Below are 25625 nucleotides of genomic sequence, written 5' to 3'. Positions count from 1 at the left end.
GTGTGTACATCTTTAAGTGGGTCAAATTTTGAATCATTCATGAACACAATATCCCCAAAACGTCAACATAGATCACATGCAGGTAGACTACAATGCACAATACTGATCTCAGGTTTCTCTGGGGGAGTCTTCAGTATTTTATCTTTCTCCTTTTGAAAGTTAAAATCCACATGAGCAGTGTTTTTTGTTTTGTTTTGTAAAGCTGGGACAAGTTAAAACCGGTCTGCAATGGAAGAGTCTGTCACCACGGACGTTTGCTGTGATCGGAGTTCCAGACACGGTATCTGTGCAGGTCACTCTCATTGGTGGTGGTTTTAGAAATCACTTGTCAGAAACCAAGGGCGGGTTTCAGCAGTTGCAGGGCTCCAATTACGATGATGATGTCATGTGTCATTGCTTCCCAAAATTATGACCCAGTTCGTGGCAGCAGGTCCTGGTGTTATTTGTTGTATGGTACACAGGCAGGCAGAATAACTGTTGCACAGGCTGGGCCTGCGAGCGGTTCTGCCACATCTCCTTCCAGTTCTGTCCAGGTCCCTTTTTCTGGACAATAGCATATTGTTGATGACTTGTAGGCCCCCTGCAAAGGCAAAGCAGGAAGTGATTAGAGAAGGAGGCACGGAGAAATACAACGGCAGCATCATGTATCACCTTTACACTAGAATGGAGATGCCTTATCGGCTCTTGCTGGAAAATTCTAAATGAAAGCCATGGAGATTAGCTGTTTCACTCCCAGGAACAATTTGAAAGTCGCAAGATTTCAAAAATCTTTCTGTGCTTCACTAATAACTAAAATTAAGTGCCGAGGAAAGCCTAGATGCTCAATAAATCCTTCAAAATAATTGATCAAAAGTCAAAATTATTCCCCTCATCCAAGTTAGAGAAAAAAATTCACCTTCACATATTCTAATTGAAGTAAATGATTTCTGATTGTAACTTTCCTTCCCCATTTTATTTTGAATTGGGGCTGGGAAGGGTTTTCTTGAAATATACTAAGTCTTTCAAGTCAAATAATGTGCTGTATGGATTTTGCTTTGAGTTTCTTTATTAAAAAAATTAACGGGAGAACTAAATGAAGTAAGTAAGCCAGCTATTAATTGATGTTAAAGCTGGATGGGGCACTACAGGAGAACCTTTGTAGTCTCAATTTCTGCATATGCTTTAAAATTTTCTGATCAAATGGAAAAAGCAATGGCAAATTACACATTCTAAATAGCATTCATGGATGCTGAACAATTAATTTCTATTTCTCATCCCTCACTGCTCAGAAACTGTTTATATTCTCCTAATCAAACAAATCCAACAGAATGCTCACTGAAGTCACTTCAGTTTGACTTCCAGTTGGAAAATCAGAATTAAAAAAGAATGAGGATAGGCACCAACCAGAGACCTAGGTGTGCTGTGTTACAGTTGAATGTCCAGCAAGTTAGCTCTGGGCAAAGCAGCGGATTCTATTTCACGAGTTAAAGCAATGTACTGCTTGCAAATTAGCATGATCTTCTAAACAAAAAAGTATCCTCTGAAGTCCTCTTCAAAATGAACCACAGTTTAGCTAAACTAGCAAAAAATGCTTTTTGTAATACCTGGAACATTATGCTCTTTAAAGAACTATCTATATGGGATCAAACTGTCAACAGCGACTCAAAAGACTAGTTGGGAACCTTAGAGAGCAGCGAGTTTCTTTTTATGATACAGGGACACCTCAGAAAAAAGAGGGTGGAAATGTAATAGAGAAATGTGATCAATATCACTAAACTGTAGAGATTATTGAATGGGTGTATGCTTTGCTGTGTACATATTCTCAACAACAAAATGAAAATCAAACACAGAAAGGTGTGTGCAACAAACACATTTGGAGGGAAACAGGAGAAGCAAGCCCAAACAGCAGTGGGATGATGGAGTAAATGTGGGCACGGACCATGCTCCAGCTGTAGCCACCAACGAGGTAAATGCTGTCGTCCAGCACTGCACAGCCAGGTCCACTCCGGCCCTCCAAAATCGGGGTCTGAAGAATGTTCCACTGGTCACCCTTGGGGTCATAGCACTCAACAAGCATGACGTCAAGGTGGGAGAAACCTAGGTAGCATAACAAAATATATCAGGGTACCAAGTCAAGGCTAGAGTTTCTTTTTAAAAAATGTTTAGAATCAATGGTACATAATTGTGCACATGAAGAATCATAAATATATAAACTCAAAAATGATATTGAACACCTACCAGAACGACCTCCCAAGCTCACGAGTGCTTTGCATTAATTCAAAGCAAGGATGACTAGCTACATATTATTCCTAAAGCTGTGGTTGAGGTGGTGCCAATTCATTGTGACCCTATGCACAACAGGAAAAACCCAACCCAACCCAACCCAACCCAACTCAAACACTGCCTTGTCCTGCACTACTGTCATGGCCCTTGCTATGCTTAAGCCCATTGTTTCAGCCCTGTGTCACTCTGCCTCATTGAGGGTCTTCCTCTTTTTGGCTAACCCTCATTGATCAAGTCTGAGGTTGTTCTCTAGGGATGAGTCCCTCTTGCAAACATGACTGAAGTCCACGCGACGAAGTCTTACCAGTCTCCCTTCTCCGTAGCATTCTGGCTGTACTGCTTGAGCAGCTTTGTGCATTCTTCTGATCAGACTCCAACTCCCATCCGCCACTCCCCCAAATACACTGCCATCAAGTCCGTCCTGACTCACAGTGACCTTCTAGGACAGGGTAGAACTGCCCCTGTGAGGTTCTGAGATTGTAAGGATTTACGGAAGGAGAAAACGCCATCTTTCTCTTGAGGAGCTTCTGGCAGTTTTGCTACCTTGCAGACAGCAGCCCAACGTGTAACCACTATGCCCACACCACCAGGGCTCCTGCATTCTTCTGGAAGTTCTTGACATTCAATATTTTCCTCCAGGCAGAGCTGGAGGAACCTTCTAAGAGAACTACTTTCTTCATTTTCAAATATGGAAATCAAGGACCTAGCAGTTCATTAGTGCCCTTGGTGTCACAGATCTCGCTCCCTCCCTGTCAAATCCATGTCATGGACGTGCACTCTGTCACTACAAATGTTGTCGTACTTTGTATGCACGGGTCAGTGAAGGAGATGAAACACGGCTCGAGCACATGATGCATTACGGTAGCTTCATTTGAAACATACCAAATAGAAAGAATTGGAGAATCATGGATGATTTGATGTTTATGTCTTCAAAGAAATAATTCTAAAATCAGACAGAATGCTCTATGAACTGTTTCAGGAACAACCCACGTATACCCATCTTTGTGCAGCTATGATTAAAGTTCTTTATGATTGCAGCTAAAAATTTACTTTTTCTGAGAAAAAAAATCCATTACTGCGACTTTGGCGATAAGGGGTAATTTATTTCTCTGAATTCATTGTTACGACAAATTGTTTGTGCTTTTCAGTTATTAATGCTCCCGTTTTTCCCTTTTCTCTAGGCTCCATTATTCATCTTTAATGTGTATGGAAACTTAAAAATAATCCTATCTGCAGAAAAGCCAAAATAAATGCTTGGTCAAGGGTGCTGATAATTTACATCGAGTCGATTTTAGTTGGTCAACATGCTTTTGACTCAGTTAATGATGATTATCTAATGAGAAACCTCCTTAGCACGAGGCATGACATGCAAACATGATTGAGATTAAAAAAGAAGAAGACCTTTCAAATGATTCCCCCCGATGGCATACAAGCGATCATTCATCACAGCCAACGTGTGGATTGCGCGTTTTGTGTTCATGTCTTGTTTTCGCGCCCAGACATCCATTACTGGGTCATAGCAGTAGAGCCACGGGACGTATTCCCCATTGTGGACACCCCCTGTGAAGTGAACATATACATCCAAGTCAAGAGAGGGCCTTGGCATTGAACTTCAAACAGAAAATGGAAGAATGACTTGCCTGAAATGTATATTTTCCCATTGTGCACTGCTCCCGCATGAGCTGCCAGAGGCTGGGGCAACGAGGACACGTAACGCCATTCATTGGTTTCTAGGTTATAGCACTCTACACTGGACAAGTAGCCACTTTCATTCCTTCCACCAATGACATATAGATGCTTGTCCAACCGACATGCATAGAAACTGGCTCTCCTACAATGGAAACAGTCCACAGTAAATTAAGGGCTACTCAGGGAATCAGAAAAAGGAGGTGCACTGTGCTTGCTTTCTAAGGGTTGAAAATATTTAGAATCTAGACTTTGCAGATCTGAGACCCTATGTAGCAAGTACAGGTATTGTCCCTTATGGCTAACCCTTTAGAAATGAAAGTTAATAAGAAAGAAGAAACAGACCAACTCCATGTTTCTTTCTTTTTCTTCTCCCCTTTGCTTTTTAGACACTGGTAGTGTTCGTTAATGTTTGGGATATTTGGTACCTTGTAGGGATAGCACAGCTCAGTATGACAAAGTGAAAAATGAGGTCGATCATGTAACAATAATAAATTATCTTGACATTCACTTTCTTTATGGTCCTTCAAGGGTCATTGTTCCCAATTTATAAGAGAACTACATCATCAAAATTTCCCTTCAATGATGATTTTTTTTTCTTGTTTCGCCCCTGTCCTACTGCAAATAGAACAACTTTTGTAAATTGCATATCATGTTAAAATTTTGCTCTGGTATGACCGATTACATGGATTCCACTTAAGCAGCTTTTTGTGCGGATTCTTAAAAGGCCATAGGATACTTTTTGAATCCACTGTCATGGCAGCCTATGGGTTTGGGTCTCCCTTGAAATGTAGTGATGTGAGCTGTGTGCACAGAGGGGAGAAAGGGAGACCCCAAATCTAGACATGCCGCATTCTGGACCTAAAGGAAGGTGTCAGTAGGAGAAATGGAAAGGAGTGGTGTGAAAGTTATATTTTAAAGGAACGTGTACAACACGGTAGGTAATTTTAATATATGGGGGCTTAGGGAGAAGAAAATTCAGAAAGCACTCAATCTTTTTGGAGTTGGATAATGATTGGAGATTCAAAATGCTCATGGAAAAAGGACTTAAAATGAAATTATGGAAGTCTCCTCAGAACTGTAAGGATACCTTGATCTTTTGCATTGCTTTTGAATTGTTACAAAAATAATACATTTCACAAAGTTAACATGTTGCTTAACAGGGAATAACTATAATATAATTAGATGCAAAGTTCCTTAGAGAATACAATTCAGGTTTGGTTGGTTAATGGTTTCCAAAACATTGAGAACAAAGACTCTTGTGTAATGTCAATAGCAAAAATAGGTATTTCAGATGTTTTTAGAAGCTAACCTTTATGGGTATCCCAATGAACATTTTTACTTCTGCAGTCTGATTGCCTGGCTACTCTATTTACTAGGCATGAAGCCTTTGGCATGTTACTTAACCCCTCTCAGCTTGAGGTTGCTCATCTGTAACATGGGAATGGTATGGGTAGCTTCATCCCAGGGTTATTTGTGCATCTGTATGTGGAGTGTGTTTTATAGTGTCCAGCATTTCATTAATACTCAAGAAAGATAAAAAATGCTTGTATGCAAACTTTTTCTAATGACATTTAAGTGATGGTTAAATCCTTTAGGTTTTTCTGTTTAGATAATTTGTGGTGATACAGAATTTTTGTTATAGATGGTGATTTTTTTTCTGTTAGCCCAGGGATTTCAGCCATATTGATAAATATGTTTTTTTCATGATTTAACCATGTTTATCAATATGTTTACTGTGTTCTAGATTTCCTGCTGGGAATAAAATAGGGAGGAGAATAAAGAGCCAGTGAGTGAGTCAGATTTCATCAAGTGTTAGCTCTTAACCTCGCTCCTGGCTTCTGAAGGACCCATGAAATTGTAGTGGAAGGTATCTTTTAAAATGAAAATAGATGATAAACATCATGTGCTTACTCAGATGCACATTGTAGAGGGTGGACAGAGTTCCAAAGTTTTAAATCATCTTGCCAAAGGGCTCTATGACGGAAACATTTAGGGACTTCTTATATAAAAAATTTTAAAAGAAGCTAATTTAAAGAAAAATACTAGGTTTGAAAATCATTGCCAAATTAAGTAAATACTAGCAGACCGTTGGATTCTTCCGTTTCTCTAACCATATCTCATTTGCTTTCTCACAGAAGACAGTTGTGTGGGGGTTGGGCACCCTCAAGCAGGTTACATCTCAGAGCAAATTTATGAATAACAGAACCAAACACTCTGGCCTCATGCCACGGTCACAGTCCTTGCTGTGTTTGAGCCCATGTTATAGCCACTGTGTCCGTGCACTTCACTGAGAGTCTTCCTGCTTTTCTCTGACTCTCTGCTCTACTGTCCTTCTTCGGGGCTTGGTCCCATTCTCTTCTAAGGAGCACTCTGGTTGTACTTCTTCCAACACAGATTTGTTAGTTCTGGCAGTCCATGGTGTACTTAGAGTCTTCATCGACACCATAATGAAAAGATGTCAATTCTTCTGAGGTCCTCCTTATTCACTGTCCAGCTTTTACATGCACACGAGGTGATTGAAAATGGCATGACTTGGGCGGGTTGACCCCAGTCCTTGATGTGAAATATTTGCTTATCAGTGATCTTATGCAGCAGCATGGCCCAAGGCAATGCAACATTTTATTTCTTGATTCCTGTTTCCATGGATCTTGTTTATGGATCCAAGTAACACGAGAAGCCTGAAAACTTCCATTTTTCTTCCTTTATCAGGAAGTTTCATGTGAAGCTGCAAGTCCACTTGTGAAGCTTTTTCCCGCTTTTCATTGTGATGTTATCCGTACTGCCGGCTGCCGTCTTCGGTCTTTGTCAATAGGTCCTGGATGTCCTCCTTGCCGTTAGGAAGCAAGGTTGTGTCATCTTCCCATTGGATTTTGGTCATCTGTCTTCCTCCGATTCTGAAGGCATGGTCTTCACAGAGCTCAGCTGCTCAGATGGTTTGCTCAGCATCCAGCTTGAAGATGGTCTCCACAATTCGTTGCAATGCTTTCCACAACTAGTTATGATCCATACAATGGACTGCTTTTGCATGGGCCACCAAACACAGGCAAACCTCTTTCTGGTGTTTTTTTGCTTCCAGGTAAGAGCCACTTGACATCAGCAGTAATAGCTCCTGTCCCACCTCCTCTTCTGAATCTGGCTTAAATCTCCCTGTGCACTGCATTCCCTATCGATGCACTACTATTTCAGTTTCTGAATTATCCTAACCAAAATTTTTTTTGAGTGTGATATTAATGATATACTCAGACAACGTCCATGTATGGTTGGAGCACCTTTCTTTGGGGTGGGCACAAATATGAATCTCTTTCAGTTGGCTAGCCAAGTAGCTATTGCTCACATTTCTTGAATTTTTATTGAATGTCTCAATTGTTATTCTAAAAATTCTGGAGCTTTGCTTTCGCCAATGTCTTTAGTACAACGTGGACTTCCTCCTTCCAGACCATCAATTTTGATCATATGCGACCTCCTGAAATGGTTAACACTGGTCAATCCTTTTTGGTATGCTGGCTCTAGTAGGTCAGTGTTATGTTACCGGTATCCTTATGTCCTTAATGCAAATGTTTCATTGAAAAGACTGACAGATATCTAATACAGTCTGCTCTCATGTAGCATATAGACACTGAACTAATAATCTAGGAGAGAAAGTGTCTGTTAGTCATGCCAAGTATAAACGCCCTCTGCTTAATTAGGCTTAAATTGTGACGAATTAGGGAGGGGTCTGTCTTTGGTAAGGGACTGCTTTTATATTGTCTGATTTCAGTTTTCTCACTTTTCCTATCGGGCTCCTTCCCCACTGTGACCCTGAGTCAGTCAGTTTTGTCAGAACTTGCTCTTCATAGCCCATGCATTCTTAATTTGATGTTCTGTGTGTACTCCTAGCTTTATCCACACAGTGTCACTGTTAGGATCTAAGTGGGGAAGAAAAAAAAAGATCTGTAGGCTTCATTCCCTGACTTATCATACACGTTTATGTAGAGATTCCAGTAGAGGATGTTTTGAGCCTCTGACTTATTCCCTTGTGTGTTCAAAGGATTCATGAAATGCATTAGAGGAACACTGGATAGTTAATGGGCTGTCAGTAGCTGTGAACATTTGCTTGAGGGTAAAATTTTCCCATGCCAGTTCTCTCTTGGGACTGGTCCCTGGCCATCTTACCCCCCAGCCTCCCATGAAGAGCTCACCTCCTGTCAGCCTTTTATGTCATTTTGGAAAAGTTGAAGATTATTAAAGATACTCATGGAATTACACTATTTGTATGGAAACCCCAGCTTTCCTCACCCCACTCCAAGTCAGAGGCAATGTTCTGATATAAAACCTTAGAAATACTGTGAACAATTACTCCTGAAACATACTTAAGACTCTGCTTAATGCATACATCTGACTGAGCCTTTAGGTGGTTGGTTTATGCGCTGAGGGTGAGTTCTTACGGCCGTTTCTCAGTTCAAGGTTGAGTTGCCATCACCTCCTCTTGGCTTGCATTTTTACCTCCCATCACTTGATCAATGCCACGATGACTACTGAGAACACCAACTGATTTCTCCAATGGAATCTTGCCTCGGATTGTTACTTGTAAGACAGCTAGAGATGTAGAATATTTAAATTAGGGAAACTCTTGAATACATTTGCTTCTGAGGTTTCACTCACTCCGTGAGGAGGAAAGAGGCTCTCATGCAGTCGATGGTGTCAGGCCTGCCCCTGCCTCCTCTGCATGGGACCAGCTCTGGTGAATAATGTCCACTTCCACTGAGGGAAAACGGTGAACGCACCAGCCCGTTTTTATAGGTCTCAATTTTCATGTTGGCCTTTTCCCTATTTTAGAGTCAGATCTTAAATCTGGGACCAACACAACTCACCATTTGCTTTTTGGTTTAATTAGGAAAATTCGCAGTCAGCAAGCAAGCAATTCCTGAGTGGACCCCGGGTTTGGTACCTTGAGAGAGGTCATTTGGCCATTGTTTTCTGAACTGGGAGGGTCTCCTGTCCCTTTCTTCTGGCCCTTGGGAAGCGCCCACTAGGCAAATGTTCTCGGAATCGGTTCAGACAGCACTCTGCGAGGTACCTCAAACTTGTTTCTACGATTTCCAGTAGGTTGGGTGAGTTCTTAGCATTCATTTCAACTCCTCAGTAGTTTGGTTTCTGCAAAGGGGGCAGGGGCGGAACTCCTGGCAAGTTTGATTCATTCATTACACAGTGAAAACATTAGCTCAATTAAATGTTCTGAGAAACTTTTCAGAAGGGTTTCTTGTACTTTAGGATTTTTTTTTCCTCTCTTATTTTCAACCTACCAATTAATCCACCCCGAGAAAGGATCTTCCATGCTATTTTGAATGGCGGCCTCGCAATGACAGCAGAGTCTCTGGATCGCTGCCTGGGTCAACCAACCCAGAGGAGATCCCCAGCGCGAAGATGGAGTGGGCCTTTGTGAGATCTGCCTTTCCCCACTTAGCTCTGTAAGGAGCTCTTTATTTGGTCTATCGAGTTGATTGTTCTAAATCTAAAAACACCCTTCTTTTACTAGGGACCTGACATGATATACCATAATGACTTCAAAAGAAACGCTAAACACTCCATCCTGTCAACGGTGGCTGCCGGGCGCCCACAGACCATGGCAGGTCTTTTCATCAGGTCAATGAACTGCTACCAAGTGTCTAAGAAGGACCCTGCCATGATAGGCCATAGTGCCTCAGAGGAAGTCATTATAGACTATCAAGTAAACAATACACATTTTTTAAAAAATTACTAATTAGGTTTTGCAGCAATACTTCTCATCCTTAGGGGCTCTACAGTGAGATAATTGACCGCGACGTGAGTTATGCCGCCCAAGCTGAAGGCATGAAGGTTAATTATCATGGCGTACAGCCCCCAGCAATGGGGACCGTTGTGATGAGATGCTGGCATTCCGAACATATTGTTGCTATTTCTTTTACTCAAGAATTCTTAAAATAAAACTTTTTTTCGGGTTATTTTAATGAAAGGGCAACGTGATATAGCTACAAAGACAGCCTCTTGGAAATTGCCTTAAAAAGAGAGATATGGGGTGCACTGGAGGAAGACATCAGGGGGCTTCTGGGTCATTGAGAAGCTTGTCAGTATGTTAATTGTTTAGAATCTTTTCTTGGGGTACGTTTGCATTACACATTCCCAAAATGTTTGTGATGTTTGTAGCACATCTTGCCTTTTCTGTTCAGTGTACAGCTCCTAGTCTCCTCAAAGAGGATTTTAATATATTTATCTGCAATACAAAGTTAAACATTAAGTTTCTTTATAGCATACATTCACACCATCTGTGCTATATAGTAATGCATATTTTGGAATGAATAGTATCATCTGAGATTTTTCTTTTGCCTTTCAATTTGTGATTAAAGATTTAATTTAATGCTCGTGTAATCTAGTTGAAGTTAAAAAACGTGGATGTTAAGGTCAGAGGTCATAATGAAAATAATGAAGAAGAATTCTGAATGTTCCTCTTAAATGACTCCCTTGGGAAGAAGATGTAGGTTGCAGGGTATTGTCATTATACTAAACATTTGTTCACGGGGATAGAAATAGATATTTTTAAACAACAATCAGTTTCAGATTTTAGTATGTTCATGCACACACACACACTGTTGGCAGATGTTTAGGTAACAGCCAGGAGAGACAAGAGATACACTCACAGTAGCCATCTTGTCCTTTTGTAGCTAGACTGATTTGACATAAATACTGTGATGTGAATGAAACGACATTTTCAAGAGAATTCAAAACCCAAAAAACTAACAACTAAATGACCAATTCTTGAATGTCTGTTAGAAAGATATTTTGGTGAGGCAAATTAAACAATTTGAGTGAGCGAGATATTTGTTATTGAAATATCTACATCTAAATGTATATCCCTGTGAGAATAGGCTTAGTATTTAAATGTTAGTATTTATACTATCAACTAGACAAGAGGGATAGATATTAATCTTTTAGCTCTGCTTACAAACCAGAGCAATATTGTAAAAGAAAAGTCCCTCCCTTTTGTTCCAATAGCAGGACAAACCATTGAGTTATTTGACTAGTTTTCTCTACGGAGCTAATAAGGGAGTTAATATAAATTGAGCAGGGCAAACTGCATATTTTGACTCATATGTCTTTCATTGATTCTGTCTAGCACCGCAGACCAGGGAAAACCATTCAGCACCCATGCTTCCTATAAAGGAGCCACACATTTTTCAGGCACAATAATTAAACACTTACCTCTCTTGCATCGGGGGAAGTTGAATCCAGCTATTAAATCGGGGATCATATCGACTGACGAAATTTGTGCTGTGTTTGCCTGTAAATATATTTGACACACTTAAAACTTAGTTTTATTGTTTGGCATACTTAATATTATTCTCTGTTCTTGAATCTAGTTCACAAACAAAAGGAGTACTTCCATAAGTCAGCAAAAGACTACATAGGCTACGTCAAATATTCCTTCTTCTCTTGCTCTTCACCCCATCTTTTGTCTTCAAAATAAGTGGTGATAAAAATAAATCAGCCATAAAATAAAAGGAAGTATATTTACCAGAGTAGTTTTACCACAGTGTTAGGGCAAATATTTCTGGGTTATAGTGTTTTTATGTTTCCAAAACATGAGTGTTTGTCTATAAATGATCAATTCCAGGGGCTACTGTGTGTCATTTTCTAGTTAGAATATTTTATTAATGGTCCAGGCACTCTAACAGCATTATCATCTCCTTATAGAAACAACAGCAATTGGTCCAATCAGAAGCCGAGTTAGGAAATGAGTCTGATTTTATGCACGCCGTGTAAATCCTGGGTGTAGTGGTAGTCGAGGAAGCATGGTTGCCGTGATGTATCACAAGCACATTTGCTGAAATAGGAAATATGAGCCCTTTAAGCTGGTGAACCAGCTTACCTTCTTTGAGCCTAAGAAGTACAATAATGCTTCCTACGTATTAGAAGGAGGCTTATTAATTACATACAGATTGACATCCAAACAAGAAATAGAAGCAAATGAGTGTACTACATTTTGCATGCAGTACCTGAGATGGCAACTATCTAAAGACCCTCTAAAAAAATCTGGTTTTGTTCATACACATATAATTAATCATTGACACACAATCATTTACCACAGGGATAAGCCTATATAGTTGTGACTATATGTACTCACACTGGTGGGTATAGGCAACACACTTATTAATTGCACAAATATAGATTGAGAACCAACTCTATGAGGGGGTGCCCCCCAAAACTCGGATTTTTTTCAAAGGTATGTATTAAAAAATGTTTTTTTCTTACAAAACAAGCTTATCACCTTCAAAGTACTCTCAATTACTTAATACATTTATCAAATCTCTGATTCCATTCTTGGAAACCTTTTCTTCCTCAACTATTCTACATTGTTCAATCACTGTGCTTTCATGTCCTTCTTCATTTGCTGAAACAAAAGTAAGTCTCACAGAAGTTGCAGGGAGCAATTCAGGTGAGTAAGATGTGCGGAATAAGAGAGGCATGCAGTTTTGTTTTGTTTTTTTTGCAAAAAACTGGTGCACTGAGATGGCTGCATGAGCAGGTGCATTGTCATGGTGGGAAAACCTGCCACCTGTCTGTCACAAATCAGATCTTTTTCTGTCCCACACCATTATGAAATCTTTTCAGAACCTCTAAACAGAAAGCTTGAAGAATAGTCTGACCTGGTGGAACAACTCCAAATGAACTATCCCCTTCATATCAGCAAAAGAAATTAGTATTGTTTTGATCTTTGATTCCACTTGATGAGCTTTTCTGGAGCAAGATAAGATGGCGTCTTCCACTGGCTTGATTGATGTTTGCTTTCAGGGTGATAAGAATAGCACCATGTCTCTTCACCAGCAATGACCTTGGAGGTGGGGTGGTGGTGGTGGAGGATCTGGATGGCTTTGGAGCTGTTCTTTCAAAGCATGGCATATTTCCACTTGAGGTTCTTTTTCATGGTCAGTCAGAACCCAAGGCACAAAGTCTGCAGTGGTCCTTCTCATTCCCAAATCTTCCATTAAAATTCTCTAAATGGAGGTCAAAGATAGTCCAGAAAACTTCCCCATCTCTTCAATGGTCCACAGTCAGTCTTTGAGCACATGTACCTGAATTTTGTCAACATTTTTGTTCATTTGGGAAGTTGATGGACATCCAGAATGAGGTTTGTCATCAATTGATATTTCACCTTCTTTGAAAAGAGAAAACCACTCATACACTTGAGTTTTTCCTATAACGCTGTCCTTGTAAACTGTGTTCAACATCACAACAATTTCTGTGCCATTTCTCCTCAGCAGGAAACAAAATTTCATAGCTGCATGCTGTTTTATTAAATCAACCATCACAAAAAATGAAGTTCAAATGAATCTGCTTTTATGAAAAAATTCACTGTGACCAGATAGAACCTTCCCCGGCAATGCCACTGGGTGCACTAACTCAGAGGGTGTTGCTTGGTGCTAACCTAGCAGGAACAATGCACCAGGCAAGCTCTGTCCAGCGGGGCTCTTTCCATGGGTAGCCCTCATAGGTTTGATATGTTCTAGGCTCTGGAAAGATAAGCATTTTATAAATGAATAAACAGATAAATAATGCAATATTAATTAGAGACAAAAGCTTTAAGGAGAAACAAGGTAGGGACGGTGGGAGGAGAGACCAATTTAAAGAGGATGGTCACCCTCTCCATGATGGGTCTTCTGCAATTCATACAAACACCTGAGATTGAACAAGTGGGGCAGGAGTATGAGATCCAAGAGCTGGTGATGAGTTAGGCGTGTTCAGAGGAGCAAGAATACTGGGGCCTCAGAGATTGGAGAGGTTTGAAGGACAGAACACAAAGTTTGTTGAAGACTGATGCAGTCTTGAATTTTGTTATTTTTCTAAAAATAGGAAACTATTGAAGGGTCTAGTTAAATGAGGAATAAGTTCTAATTTATTTCTTTAAGAGATCACTCTTGCTGCTGTGCAGGAGAATGGTCAGGAATTATTGCAATAGTCAAGGCAAGAAATGATGGTGGTTTGAACGCAGGCAGAAGTGATAACATATGGTCAGGTTTGATATCTATTGACCAGGCCTTTCAGAACTTGCTGTCAGATTAGAGTTACCTCTGTAGGTTTCTGAAATGGTAACTCTCTTCACAGGAGTAAAGCCTCCTCTTTCTCCTGTGGTTTTGAATTGCTGACTCTGTGGTGTGCAGCCCAACACATAACCCAATGTGCTGTAGGCACAGACAAGGAAATTCCCTGATAGACTGGATATTTGTATGATAAACAAGTGAGTAGTTAAGGATGGCTTCTAGTGTTTAGGCCAGGTAACTGAATTGGAGGTCACAGACGTTTCTAAGTTGGGAGGACTAGGTAGAGGGTAAGGGAGAGGGTTCTGTTTTGGATGGAACCTTGCGAGTCCAATAGGTCTTACATTGCCAGAGTCTGGTAGGTCATAGGTTAAATAATCCCCAAACTGGTACTTTCGGAGCCTTTAGCCCAGAATTTTACTTAAAACAATAGGTCTGATGAGACCATAGAGGAGGGGAGTATGGAAGTGGAAGGTCCTGCATCCCAAGTGGACTCTTGGGAAGAAGAGGAGAAGACATGAAAGAGCAACAGAGTTGGGAGAAAACTGGAAGGGTGTGGTATCTGAGAAGCCGAGTGAAAAATATTTCAAAAGGAAGGGAGTGAGCAACTAGGATTCCACTAAGGACTCTCGCAAAGTCAAGGTTGTTCGTAGCCTTACATGTGCTTTTTTTCAGTTATCCAGTAGGATGAAAACCTGAGAGAAGTTGGTTGTTCAGGAGAGACTAAGAGGAGAGTTAGGTAAGACTGATTATTCAGGGGAGAAAGGCCCTCAAGGAGATGGCTTGACACTGTGGCCGCAGCAATGGCTGCACTTGAGCAGTGGCCTCAAGTACAGGAACCATTGAGATGATGGCACAGGACTGGGCAGGCTCTCATTCTCTTGTGTATGAGGTCATTATGGGTCAGAACTGACTCCATGATATCTAACCACCACAACCAGATGCCTGAAAGCAAAAGTCAGAGAATAGGCAATGCCATCTAGGAACTTAGTTATAAAAAGAAGTAGAGTACCGTTGAAGAAACCATCAACAAAGGAAGATAGTATTTGTTTGCTTGTTTGTTTATAAGTTGGGAAATACTGAAAAGTCCATTAGCAGTCTCAAGAGAATGATGACTAGGCTCTCAATGGAGTAAAAATAATAATAGTAGAGAAGATCTAGTACATAGGGAGTAGGACCGATTACATGAACAATGATGGAGGTGAAGTGGATACAGGTGGTACTAGCCAGATTTAATCCATATAAATGATCAAATTTGAGATTTGAGAGATGAGGAAACCATGTGGAAATGGCACCACATGGATTCTCACTGTAGGGATGGAAGGGCACTGAACTGGGTAAAGGAGGTGTGGAAGAACAGAGGGTTTAATGTGTTGGATGACTTGTGTCATTAGCACGATTGTGGTAGCAATTGATTCAGCTCTACAACCCCCTGAGACTACTTTTGGACAGACATTGGTCACAGTGCAGAAAGTCAGGCAATGCTCACATAAAGGGAGACAGCATATAGTGTAAGATATGAAAATAATAATACTTTATAATTTATCAAGGGGTCATGAAGGTAGGAGGGTTTGGAAAGGAGGGAATAAAGAGGAGCTGATACCAAGGGCTTAAGTAAGTAGAAAGAAAATGTTTTGAAAATGATGATGGCAACATATGTATAAATGTGCTCCATGCAATTGATTGTGATAAGAGCTATAAGAGCCCCCAATATTTTGATTAAAATTTTAAAAAAATAATATTTCGCACTTGGGATAAATATGTGACTTTTAAGTCCTTCTATTTTTAATTTTTCTCCCTGCTTGTAAGATAAGATATCATATACCATTATAGAATTATAATTTTAATTAATTTTGGTATTGATTATTTATCTTTACTACATGAGATATTCTAATGTGAAATGAGAGATTCCACTGTGACAGATATTAGAGCTGACTGAGTCCCTTTATGTCAGTGGTTATCAACCTAATGCCGTGACCCTTTAAGACAGTTTCACATGTTGTGGTGACCCCCAACCATAAAATTATTTTTGTTGCTACTTTATACCTGTAATTTTTCTACTGTTATGAATCAGGTGACTCCTGTGAAAGGGTCATTCGACCCCCAAGGGGGTTGTGACCCACAGGTTGAGGACTGCTGTTTATGGTTTTCAAAGTGGGAAATGAAGAGTTCTTTGTGATGCAATTCTGATGTCATTTCACAAAGTAAAGGACGAAAATATGATCCTTGTTGAAAATCTAACCAAATACATACATGTATGAATACCCATAAAGCTCTGGAGATGGACAGATCTCCATTGAAATCAGTTCAAGCTGATTCATGCAAGCTACATGCACTGGCAGGCAATTTAAGTATATAGGCAATAGGCTCAGCCTCCTTCCAGCAACCTAGAGCCACAGTGGACCATGCCTGTCTTAGTACGCTCATGATACTATAACCAAAATGTCACAAGTGGATGGTTTCAACAAACAGAAATTAGTCTCTGATCGTTTTGAAGGCTAGAATTACAGATGTGTGGCAACAGAGCTTTAAGGGAAGGTTCTTTCTCTGTTCACTTTCTAAGTCTTTGTCTTCTTTCCACGTCTGACTGGCCTGATGCCCCTTAGAGAGCTCCAGGTGTCTTGGCATCAATCTTTCCCTTGGTCTAAGAGGTTCTCAGTTCAGGGACCCTGAGTCCAAAGGACATGCTCTGATCTTGACCTTTCTTGATGGTAGTTAGATTTTTCCTTCTCTGTTCACTTCTCTCCCTCATACCCAGCGTGTATTTCCTTGGTGAATATCTTTTTCCTAGTGAATATTGTTACACCAGGTCAAGTCTTTCCCCATCACATCAGATCACGGGGATGGATGACATCACTATGCTGTTGTCAAGTGTCATCAAAGTGGTTCCAACTCATCGCAACCCCCTGTACAGCTGAATGAGACCCTACAAATCTTGTGCCATTCTCACAATACTTTGAATGTTTCAGCCCGGGTCAATCCACCTTATCCAGGGCCTTCCTTTGTTCTCTGCTCTTCTACTTTACCAAGCAGGATATCCTTCAGGTACTGGACTCTTCTAATAACCTTTCCCAAGCACTTGACACAAAGGCTGGTTATTCTTGCCTCCAAGGAGCATACTGGCTGTACTTCTTCCAATACAGAGTAGTTTATTATTTTGGCAGTCCATAGGACTTTCAATATTCTTCACCAGCATCATGATTCCAATGCACTGATTCTTCTGTGGTCTTCAGTCTTTCTTATTCAATCACTATATAGCTATTGAATTATATCATTACATAACTGTCAAACCACTGGGGAAAAAATGACTTCGCCAAGCTGACACATACTTTTGGAAGATAAAATTCTGTTCCATACATTCCACCTTTTCATCTCCCCCAAATTAATATGCTTGCCACATTGACCATATCATCCCAATAGACTTAAATCAACTTCAAGTACAAATTCCGCTGTTGGGCAAAATTCCTCTTCATTTGGGAAACTAGACTACAAGTTATCTGCTTCAAAATTACCCTGACAGAATAGACACAAGGTAGATATTTCCAGTATAAATGTGAGCAATTAGACAGAAGGAAGTGGTAACTGGTGCTAAGCAAGTAAAATAAAACAGTAAAACAATTTACATAAACTCTCAAGTACTGGAAATAACCCTCTGTTCTCTGAGACCAATTAGGTGTTGACTTGTTTTCTAGAGTCAGGTTTTGGCCAGGTTCTCTGGATTATGGAGAGGTTTGTTGGACCTGGGCTTTGGCTCCACTTCATAGACTTACTGAGATTGCTTATCTGCTCATTTGGCTGTAGGCAGCCAAATTTTCCTAGTCCAGCTGAGTTCCAACTCCATGTCTTTGTCGCTAGCAGGTCTCATTCTTCGGCGAATTAGAAGCCCCGCACCCTCAGATATGGATAGCGATTCTAGTCTTAATTCCTTAGACACTTGTGAATAGTGGCCCATATTCTAGAACTGCATTGTTGGCTATTTGCCATTTGAAATCTAGGAGGCAATTGCCTAGTCCCTTGAGTTCCACCCATTGAGACTCCAAAAGGTGTGGCCCTGCCCTTGGAGATCAAGGTAGCTCTGATTCTTGTGTTCCTGTCTTTTCAGCTTCAGCTTCAGATTTCTGATTACTTGCCCTCTTGGTTTTGGCTTTTCCCCTGCTTGAGCCAGGGTAAATAAATCGCTGCAGCTCCACCAATAAATGCTCAGAGGCATGCCACTCTGCCAGTAAGGGTTGGGCCCCAAACACTATTGCTTTGTTTATTGACAAGCCCAACTCCATTGACAAGAAACTAGAGGCCTCCTACTCCACTAGGAAGCTTCCTTGATGAATACATGGAGCTCTCTCGCTCCGTGGATTGGCTACCCTGCTGCTCTAGATCTATTCTAAATGACTTCAACTAGGACATATGTCTGGGATGGAACGATTCAACATTCCATGTGCAAGGGATCTAGTGAAGAAGAGGGTTAGCTGCTAGGCCTATGGGAAAACTAAAGAAATGTTTAATACAATAACGTCTTATTGAACTTCAATTCTGAGCATCCTTACAGTTCTGGCAAAGAGAAGAGATAGATTAGACCACTTGGCAAATGCAGGTACTGATTTTAGAAAGCACACAATGCTTCAGGACTTTGGTCTGACAAGAATCTCTCTTGTGGTTCTTCTTCATTCAAATTATATCCAGTGGTGATAGTGAGAGATGTCCTCAATGATACCAGGCAAAAAATGCAAATGCTGTGTTTCCCACAGCTTTTTCTCAGAGCAAATTGGTCAAATGCTTTATATAAAATTGCTGCCTCACCCAGAGATTGGGAGGAGGGAGGTCCAATCAGTATGCTTTAAGGGCACAGTTGATTCATGGGGCAGCAGTGGTGGTTGCTGAATTAGTTCAAAGATAAAATATAGACTATAGAAATGAAAACATAATTTTATTTATTGATAATCTTCATTAGAAGAAGAAAAGGTGACACCAGATATTTCCTTTAAATTATTCCTTAAGGTACCACTGTATTATATTGATATTATATCTAAGTATATATACACACTATAGAGAAATATGTATATATGTTATATGGGGATGACAGGTTTTCTTTGTATTTAGCATTAAACTTCAACTCTAGAGAGGATTGGGAGGTTCATAGTGCTTTGGGTAATCTGAGTTGTCAACCAAGATGGCTGGTTTAACAGCGGCCTAAACCCCCTTGTAAGAAAGACAGGCTAAAAGAGAACCAAGACTTCCCAGCTTTTTCTTGTCAGGTTGTATTTTTAATTTAGCCTTCAAAAAAGGCTGCTCGGCAGATTCTTTGTTTGCATACACACCACGACTGCCCATCCGGTCTTCACTTGCTCTCGTCAGTTCAAAGCACTTCCCAGGAAGGATAAATTAATCAGCAAGTAGCGAGTTGAGAGGGGATTGTACCTATGTCAGGAATGCTGGTATCACATCACCCCCGTCATTGCAAAGATAAGTTCCCGAAGCAAGGCTAGTGTTCACACTCACTACTGCTCCAATCCGGCCCCTCCCAAAGCCCAGGGACCCTCTCCTTTCTCACAGTGAATGGAAATAGGAAACCACAAAGCTGCAGGTTTGGAGAAAGAACGCCCTCCTCCCTTTCAAAGAAATGCTCTTCGAGGGTGGCCTGGGTTGTTTTCCTTTAAGAGTTTCTCGAGTGAACAGATGTAGCAATTTTCTATTATTTGCCTTGGTGCAGATGCTGAAAGAGAACATTCCCCATAAAATATATGCAGTATATGTAATTTCAGCTGGATGTTCTGGGGTTGGAAAGTAAAAATGTGTACCTGCAAGCTGTTTTATGGTTTCTCAGTCATAATGATCTCTGTTACACAGAAGGCTACAACCACCATTCCTCCTTCCCGTGAAAGCTTTCCCAAAATATCTTGATAACTTTGCCTAGTTTGCCAGGCACCGTGTTATCCCTGTGGATGGCTTGGGAACCGTGCTAAAATGTGGAAGCTCTCTTTGTCACACATGAAGGAAGTGATCCCCTCCGTGGGGTCACCAAGGGTTAACCTGCGATTAGGGAGGAACAGCAAGTCCAAGACGCAGTCTCCCTCAGCTCGCGTGGAGTGTAGCCACACTGGCTATGGAGGGTGGGAGACGAGTGGTGGGAGAGGTAGGTATCGATGGCAGCGGCCTGACACTGTCCTCTAGGGCGTTCCCGCGCACGTGTCTGGCATTCCTCGTGGGATGGATGAAGACAGGGGCTGGCGCATCATTGCCAAGCCAAATCCCCAGGCAGCCCGCGAGCAAATGCTCTGCTGCCTATCCTCCGCTCGCTCTAGGATGGCCCTGCCCTCCAATGGTCAGCCAAATTCCCTGTCATCGTGTCCTGCATCCCGGCTGCCTTCCCAGAACAGATCTTTCCCACAGTGCCGGAATGGCCCACTCCTGGGCAATTCTTCCCGACGTGCCTCGGCCCAGCCCCTAGAAAGCAGAGGTTCAATAGTTACCATTGGGGTTCCACTGGTCCTCTCCGCCCAGCACGAACAGGAAGTTCTCCACCTCCACCACGCAGTGGTGGGCGCTGTTATACGGCATAACTGAAAGGAAATGCAGGGGAAGAAGAAGTGTGACATCTTTGACCTTCACACTTGCTTGGTTGGCTCACAAGCTAACTGCTTCGGGCAAGTGTCTAACCATGGGAGACTGGATCCCAGGAAAGGGAGCCTTGGGCAATCAATCGTGCGAGGCACCCACCATTCCAGAGAACCCCATACCGTGGCTCCACGGTATATTTCCAGGAGCTCCGGTCCCAACCTTTTGGATTCGTTTTACATAATGTTATTCCACAAATTAGTCAGGCTGCTCTCGGTCTGACGTTCCCCTCACCTGCCTGGTGACACAGAAGGCGTTCGGAAACGGTGACTGACACTCCCAGAAGGTCAGGACTGAGGTGACTTCTTGGAAGAAGTTCCCCTGAATACACTTTGAGCCTTTGCTCTGCTCTGCCCCAACTCGGTGTGCTGGCAATCTTTCCAGAAACAGAACCAGGAAGCTTGAGCGCTTGCTATTCCGGAGCCATGAGCAAGCTGCATTTCCATACAGTTTTCAGTTTTTAAATTAAGGTCCTGCTGATTTAATGCCTCCTCTAAATGTAGACGCTTAATTTCCTGTACAATGTCATTAGCAGCACAATCACACACTTTCTATCTCTCTGCTTAGGAGCTCTTCTGTAACAAAGATAAAAACTGGCAGGCACATCACACATTTCCATCCTCCTCGCCTTTGGCTGCTCCCTGCCCGAAGGTGGTGGTGGTGAGGAGGGGGCTTTACACCGAAAACACTGGAGCCAGGTTAACTTCCTATTGATTCCCTTCCCATTTCCTTTTGGGAGACACACCCTACCAGAGTAGGCTTCCCGGTCACCCTGTGTGCTGTGCTGGGTTCGGTGCTGCGATTAGAATGTCATATGGCAAATGTAAATGTCCACAACTTTAGCTATCGCACTGCAGGCAGTGGTCTGGGCCCAGTGACACCAGTAGGAAAAATGATGTCCTTGTTCAGCTCATCATATGGGCACCTTAAATCTAGGTGAGGACAAATGGGGAGGTGATGTGCATGTTCAGGCAGGGAACTTATTGCTTGACACGGATCAGCAGAGCACTTAAGAAACCAGTGCAGTGGGAAATCAATATGAGTCAGGGCCAGCTCGTACTTTGTGCTCTCTTGCCAATGCCGCGCGAGAAAGAAGAGGGTGGGGAGAACACCGCTCGCCAGCATTCTGAGTGATATATATTCCTCTTTGAATTTTGTTTTTACATCGTGCTGTTTTCCTCAGAATGCACCTAAACAGGCTAGGAGAGGTGAATGAAAATATTAAGGAACAGACATAATACTGATATCCAGATCAGGGTTTTGGGAGTTTTAATTATTTCAGTTATCTATGAAGTGTCACTACAAGGGCTCTTAGGTTTTGAACCTGTAACCACCAGGGAGAAGGCACTGTATAATATAGAATGTGGAGGTCCAGGGATTGGTGTGCTCTTGAATTAGGTCAGTTGATTTAGAGAGTCTCCTCTGGAAGGACCTTTCGCTCCCTGCACCCTCCGTTTGTGTGGGTGGACGTGCTTTTAACTGTATGGGTCCTGCACGCATGGCTACTCAGGATCCAATGGGGAAGAGTCTACGTTAGCAACTAAACAACTAAGGTTGAGCATGTTTTCAACAGCTCCACCCCAGTGATCCATCCTGAAGCAACCCCATTAGTCCTATCTCCAGCCCCTTGGTCTCCCAATTCATGACCCCACTGTGCACAGACAAGAGGTGCTTCCTAGAGTTTTCGAGATTGTGACTGGTTGGAAGCCGATCATTACCCCTGTCTTTTGAGGGTCCTTTGGGTAGGCTTGAACAGCCAACCTTTTGATTAGTAGTCAGAGTTTATTCTGGAAGGACCTTGATCATATTAAAAAACACCCCCCCCCCCAAATAAAAACTAAACTCGTTGTTATTTGGTTTATGATGGTATTCCAAAAATATCAAAACCCAAGCTAGACTATTCATGTCCTATTATGAACAGTCTGGTGCAGCTCTAGCTTTTCAATGTCATATTCACCCTAAAGACATCCATTCACCAGGAAACATGAGTGTCGGAACGGAGACCATTCACTATAACCCACCTACTTATTAATGCCTGCCATGCTTCAAGTATATATTTGAAACATACCTAAATCTTACAAAGAATTATTAATTGCACTACCTTAATTGGCAGTCCAGCTTAGTAACCAGGCACAATCGTCTCAAAGTATAACAAAACTTATGTTTTGTTCTACCATCTATTTGCTCCCATTTATGCAAGCAGAAATTAGGAAATAATACACGCCTCATTTTTAAGCTTCGTTCTCATTTGATCACCCCTATTACGCTTTATGCAAACAAGTGAAACTGTTAAATTAGCTAATGTTTGAACCCATCTGAAGAAGAGAAGAGGAAGCATTTTAGGTCGTTGTACAGAGGCTTGTTGAAAGTACTCTCATTTATCCGTGTGTTTTTACGGAAGAAAAGGCAAACCCTGCATGATATATTTCTTGGCAGTGTCATTATCCTCATTTCTGAATTATTGTCTTTTCTTAATTATTACTATAAGCTGCAATGCTGTAAGTACACACAAATAAGTCCTTGAGAATTTTCTGAATGTAAAATGCTCTACTGTATTAGGAAAAAACCCTATATTCCACCAGTGTTGACGTTTTACCAAAGACTTCATTTCTTTGGCTTCTGATACAACTTGAAGGCAAGTAAAATAAACAGGACCGTGAACAAAAGTAAACACCTTGTTTAAATGGAACCACGCTTACACACACGGACACGGACACGCTTGGTCTTTTCCAGATTTCTTCAGAGGTGAACGAACAATTGCCTCTCCCTCCCAAGAAGGTATTTGAGGAGAAGTGTGCACTTTATGTTCATATACAGCCCGTGTGAGTTTTTAGCGTGTCAGTCAGTGAGTTAGAGGGAAAGGGTAAAGAGAAGCTAATCAGGATGAAATGAGATTAAAGGCTGTCTAATTTCACAGCAACTGTGATCCATCAGCCACTGTGAAAGTGACAGTGGAAATGAGTGATGGAGACAGACAGGTGGGGCTGTACATTTCACTGATTTATCCTCAAATGCACTGGGCCTTATTTTATTGAGTGAACATGACCGCATTTATCATGACTGTCATCTAAACCCACTTCCCTCCATTTAAAAAGGTCACTTTACTCAGAAGGAGCCGGAGAGAGGCACTTTCAGATCCGACTTAAAATCCAATAACACGTGTTTATAAAGCCCTTTGCAACAATTCTTAACTTTTTAAAACTAGTGCACTAGAAGGAAATCATGTGTGCGTGCACATGTGTGCGTGTGGTTAGAAATTTAAAAGAGAAGAAGCCCTGGGTCATTGGAGGAAGCATTTTCATTTCATTTTTACATTCACAGCCATTTGGACCAATTTTGTTTTTCCCACTCAAATCACACCCAACTCCCGTTTTGTTCTAGGAAATTAGATGAGCATTTATATTTAATCATTATATTTAAGAAGGTTAGCAGAAAGGTGACCCCATAAAACATACTTGGAGAGGATATTTCAGTGCCAGTACATACCTTGCTGTGTGACATTCATCCTGACACACTGAACAGATGCTAGCAATTGTCATCAGTGGACTCTGGACCACAACTGAGTCCCACACCTGTTCTTAGTTTCCTTCCAAGCTGAAGACCATAAAAAACTGTAACACGAAATCTTATACCTTCCCTGAACTAGTGCAATAAAATGGTATGGGATGTTATGCACAAAAAAGCGGTGTCTCTGAATAAGAAAACTGAGAGCCAATAAGAACCAGCAACTACCAAACCCTGACTGTGTTACAGACACAGTGTAGGCATTTTACCTCTATTATTTCATTGATATTCAACTAAGGCGTGCTTCATCCATTTTATATTTATAATACTACGGGGGCCTTGAGAGGTGGACTAACTTGTTGAAGGTCATATGCAGCTGGTGAGTGGCAGAGATAGACTCCAAACACTGGGATATCTGGATCCTAAACCACACTCTTATTCATTTCACTCTACTGATTTTCAATAGGCATGCTCATCCAACCAGCAAGTAATTACTGAGTACCTGTGTGTTCAGTGATGGTGTTCTTGAAAATTGTGTATAGTTTTCATACAGAATCATATTTTAAATATGTTTATTCGCTTGATATTTAAAGGAATGCTTAAATAAAGCAAGTAGACTTTTAAAAAAATATTCTGACCCTGGATATTCAGAGTTTTCCTAAAGCACATTTCTTAAAGTAAAGCACATTTGCCTGTGGAAGCCAGACAAACACAGAAATCAGCCAGTTAAGGATATATTATATGATATATTTATAATAGATACATTTTCTCAGTGATGCTTTGGGTTAGGTGTTGGGCAACTAGCCACAAGATTTGAAGTTTAAATCCTCCAGTCACTCCTCGGAAGAAAGATGAGGCTCTCTACGCCCATATATATTTTAGCCTTGGAGACTCTAGTGAGGGAAGGTTACTGGTAGCCAGAACCAGCTCTATGACAGTCTAAGCCTGGTGTCATTCGATTGTTTCTAACCTAGAGGAAACTAGGGTTTCTGAGATGAGAAGATATCTATCTATCTATCTATCTATCTATCTATCTATCTATCTATCTATCTATCTATCTATCTATCTATTTCTACGTATGTGGTCTTTTAAAAGTTGGTGGAAAATTTTCATTTTCTTCCAATTACATTTTCCCATGAACTCTCTGAGGCTTCCTTAGATATACACACACACGTATGTGCATGTGCACACACAGTTACGTGTTGTTTAACATCTATAATATGTTTTGTGAAATAGGACATTATGTGATTTGGATGTTATGTAAACATCATATTACATACAGACAGTTCCCAGATCCGTTCCAAAATCTGACTTTAAGTTGTATTTAGACACAAGTCTGACCAGTTAGGTATATTTTCTCTCTAACTGTAGTCATATGTTGTTCTTAGTATATAGTAATAATGTACATTTCTATGCATAAAAACAGAGAAACACTTCCAGATATACTAAAACATCTTTAATACAAAACACAGTCATACTAATGATAATAATGTTTTGATGTGTACCACA

The 25625-nt window shown here is 41.1% G+C and overlaps 1 protein-coding gene across 1 annotated transcript in view; it reads right to left on the bottom strand.

The window, feature by feature from the left end:
- Window positions 1-439: 439 nt before the first annotated feature.
- The window catches only part of KLHL14 (kelch like family member 14), a 105169-nt gene continuing 79983 nt past the window's right edge, over window positions 440-25625 (bottom strand). Inside the window, exons 3-8 of the mRNA XM_075533141.1 lie at window positions 20468-20557; window positions 11167-11245; window positions 3903-4093; window positions 3664-3822; window positions 1919-2076; window positions 440-580 (exon numbers count right to left, since the gene is read on the bottom strand). Of these exons, the coding sequence (XP_075389256.1) occupies window positions 440-580; window positions 1919-2076; window positions 3664-3822; window positions 3903-4093; window positions 11167-11245; window positions 20468-20557 (818 nt within the window). The remainder of the gene's footprint in view (window positions 581-1918; window positions 2077-3663; window positions 3823-3902; window positions 4094-11166; window positions 11246-20467; window positions 20558-25625) is intronic.

Source organism: Tenrec ecaudatus, chromosome 15, assembly GCF_050624435.1.
Source record: "Tenrec ecaudatus isolate mTenEca1 chromosome 15, mTenEca1.hap1, whole genome shotgun sequence".
Lineage (NCBI taxonomy): Eukaryota > Metazoa > Chordata > Mammalia > Afrosoricida > Tenrecidae > Tenrec > Tenrec ecaudatus.
Note: the sequence above shows the minus strand (reverse complement) of the source record. Positions and strands in the feature narration are given on the sequence as shown.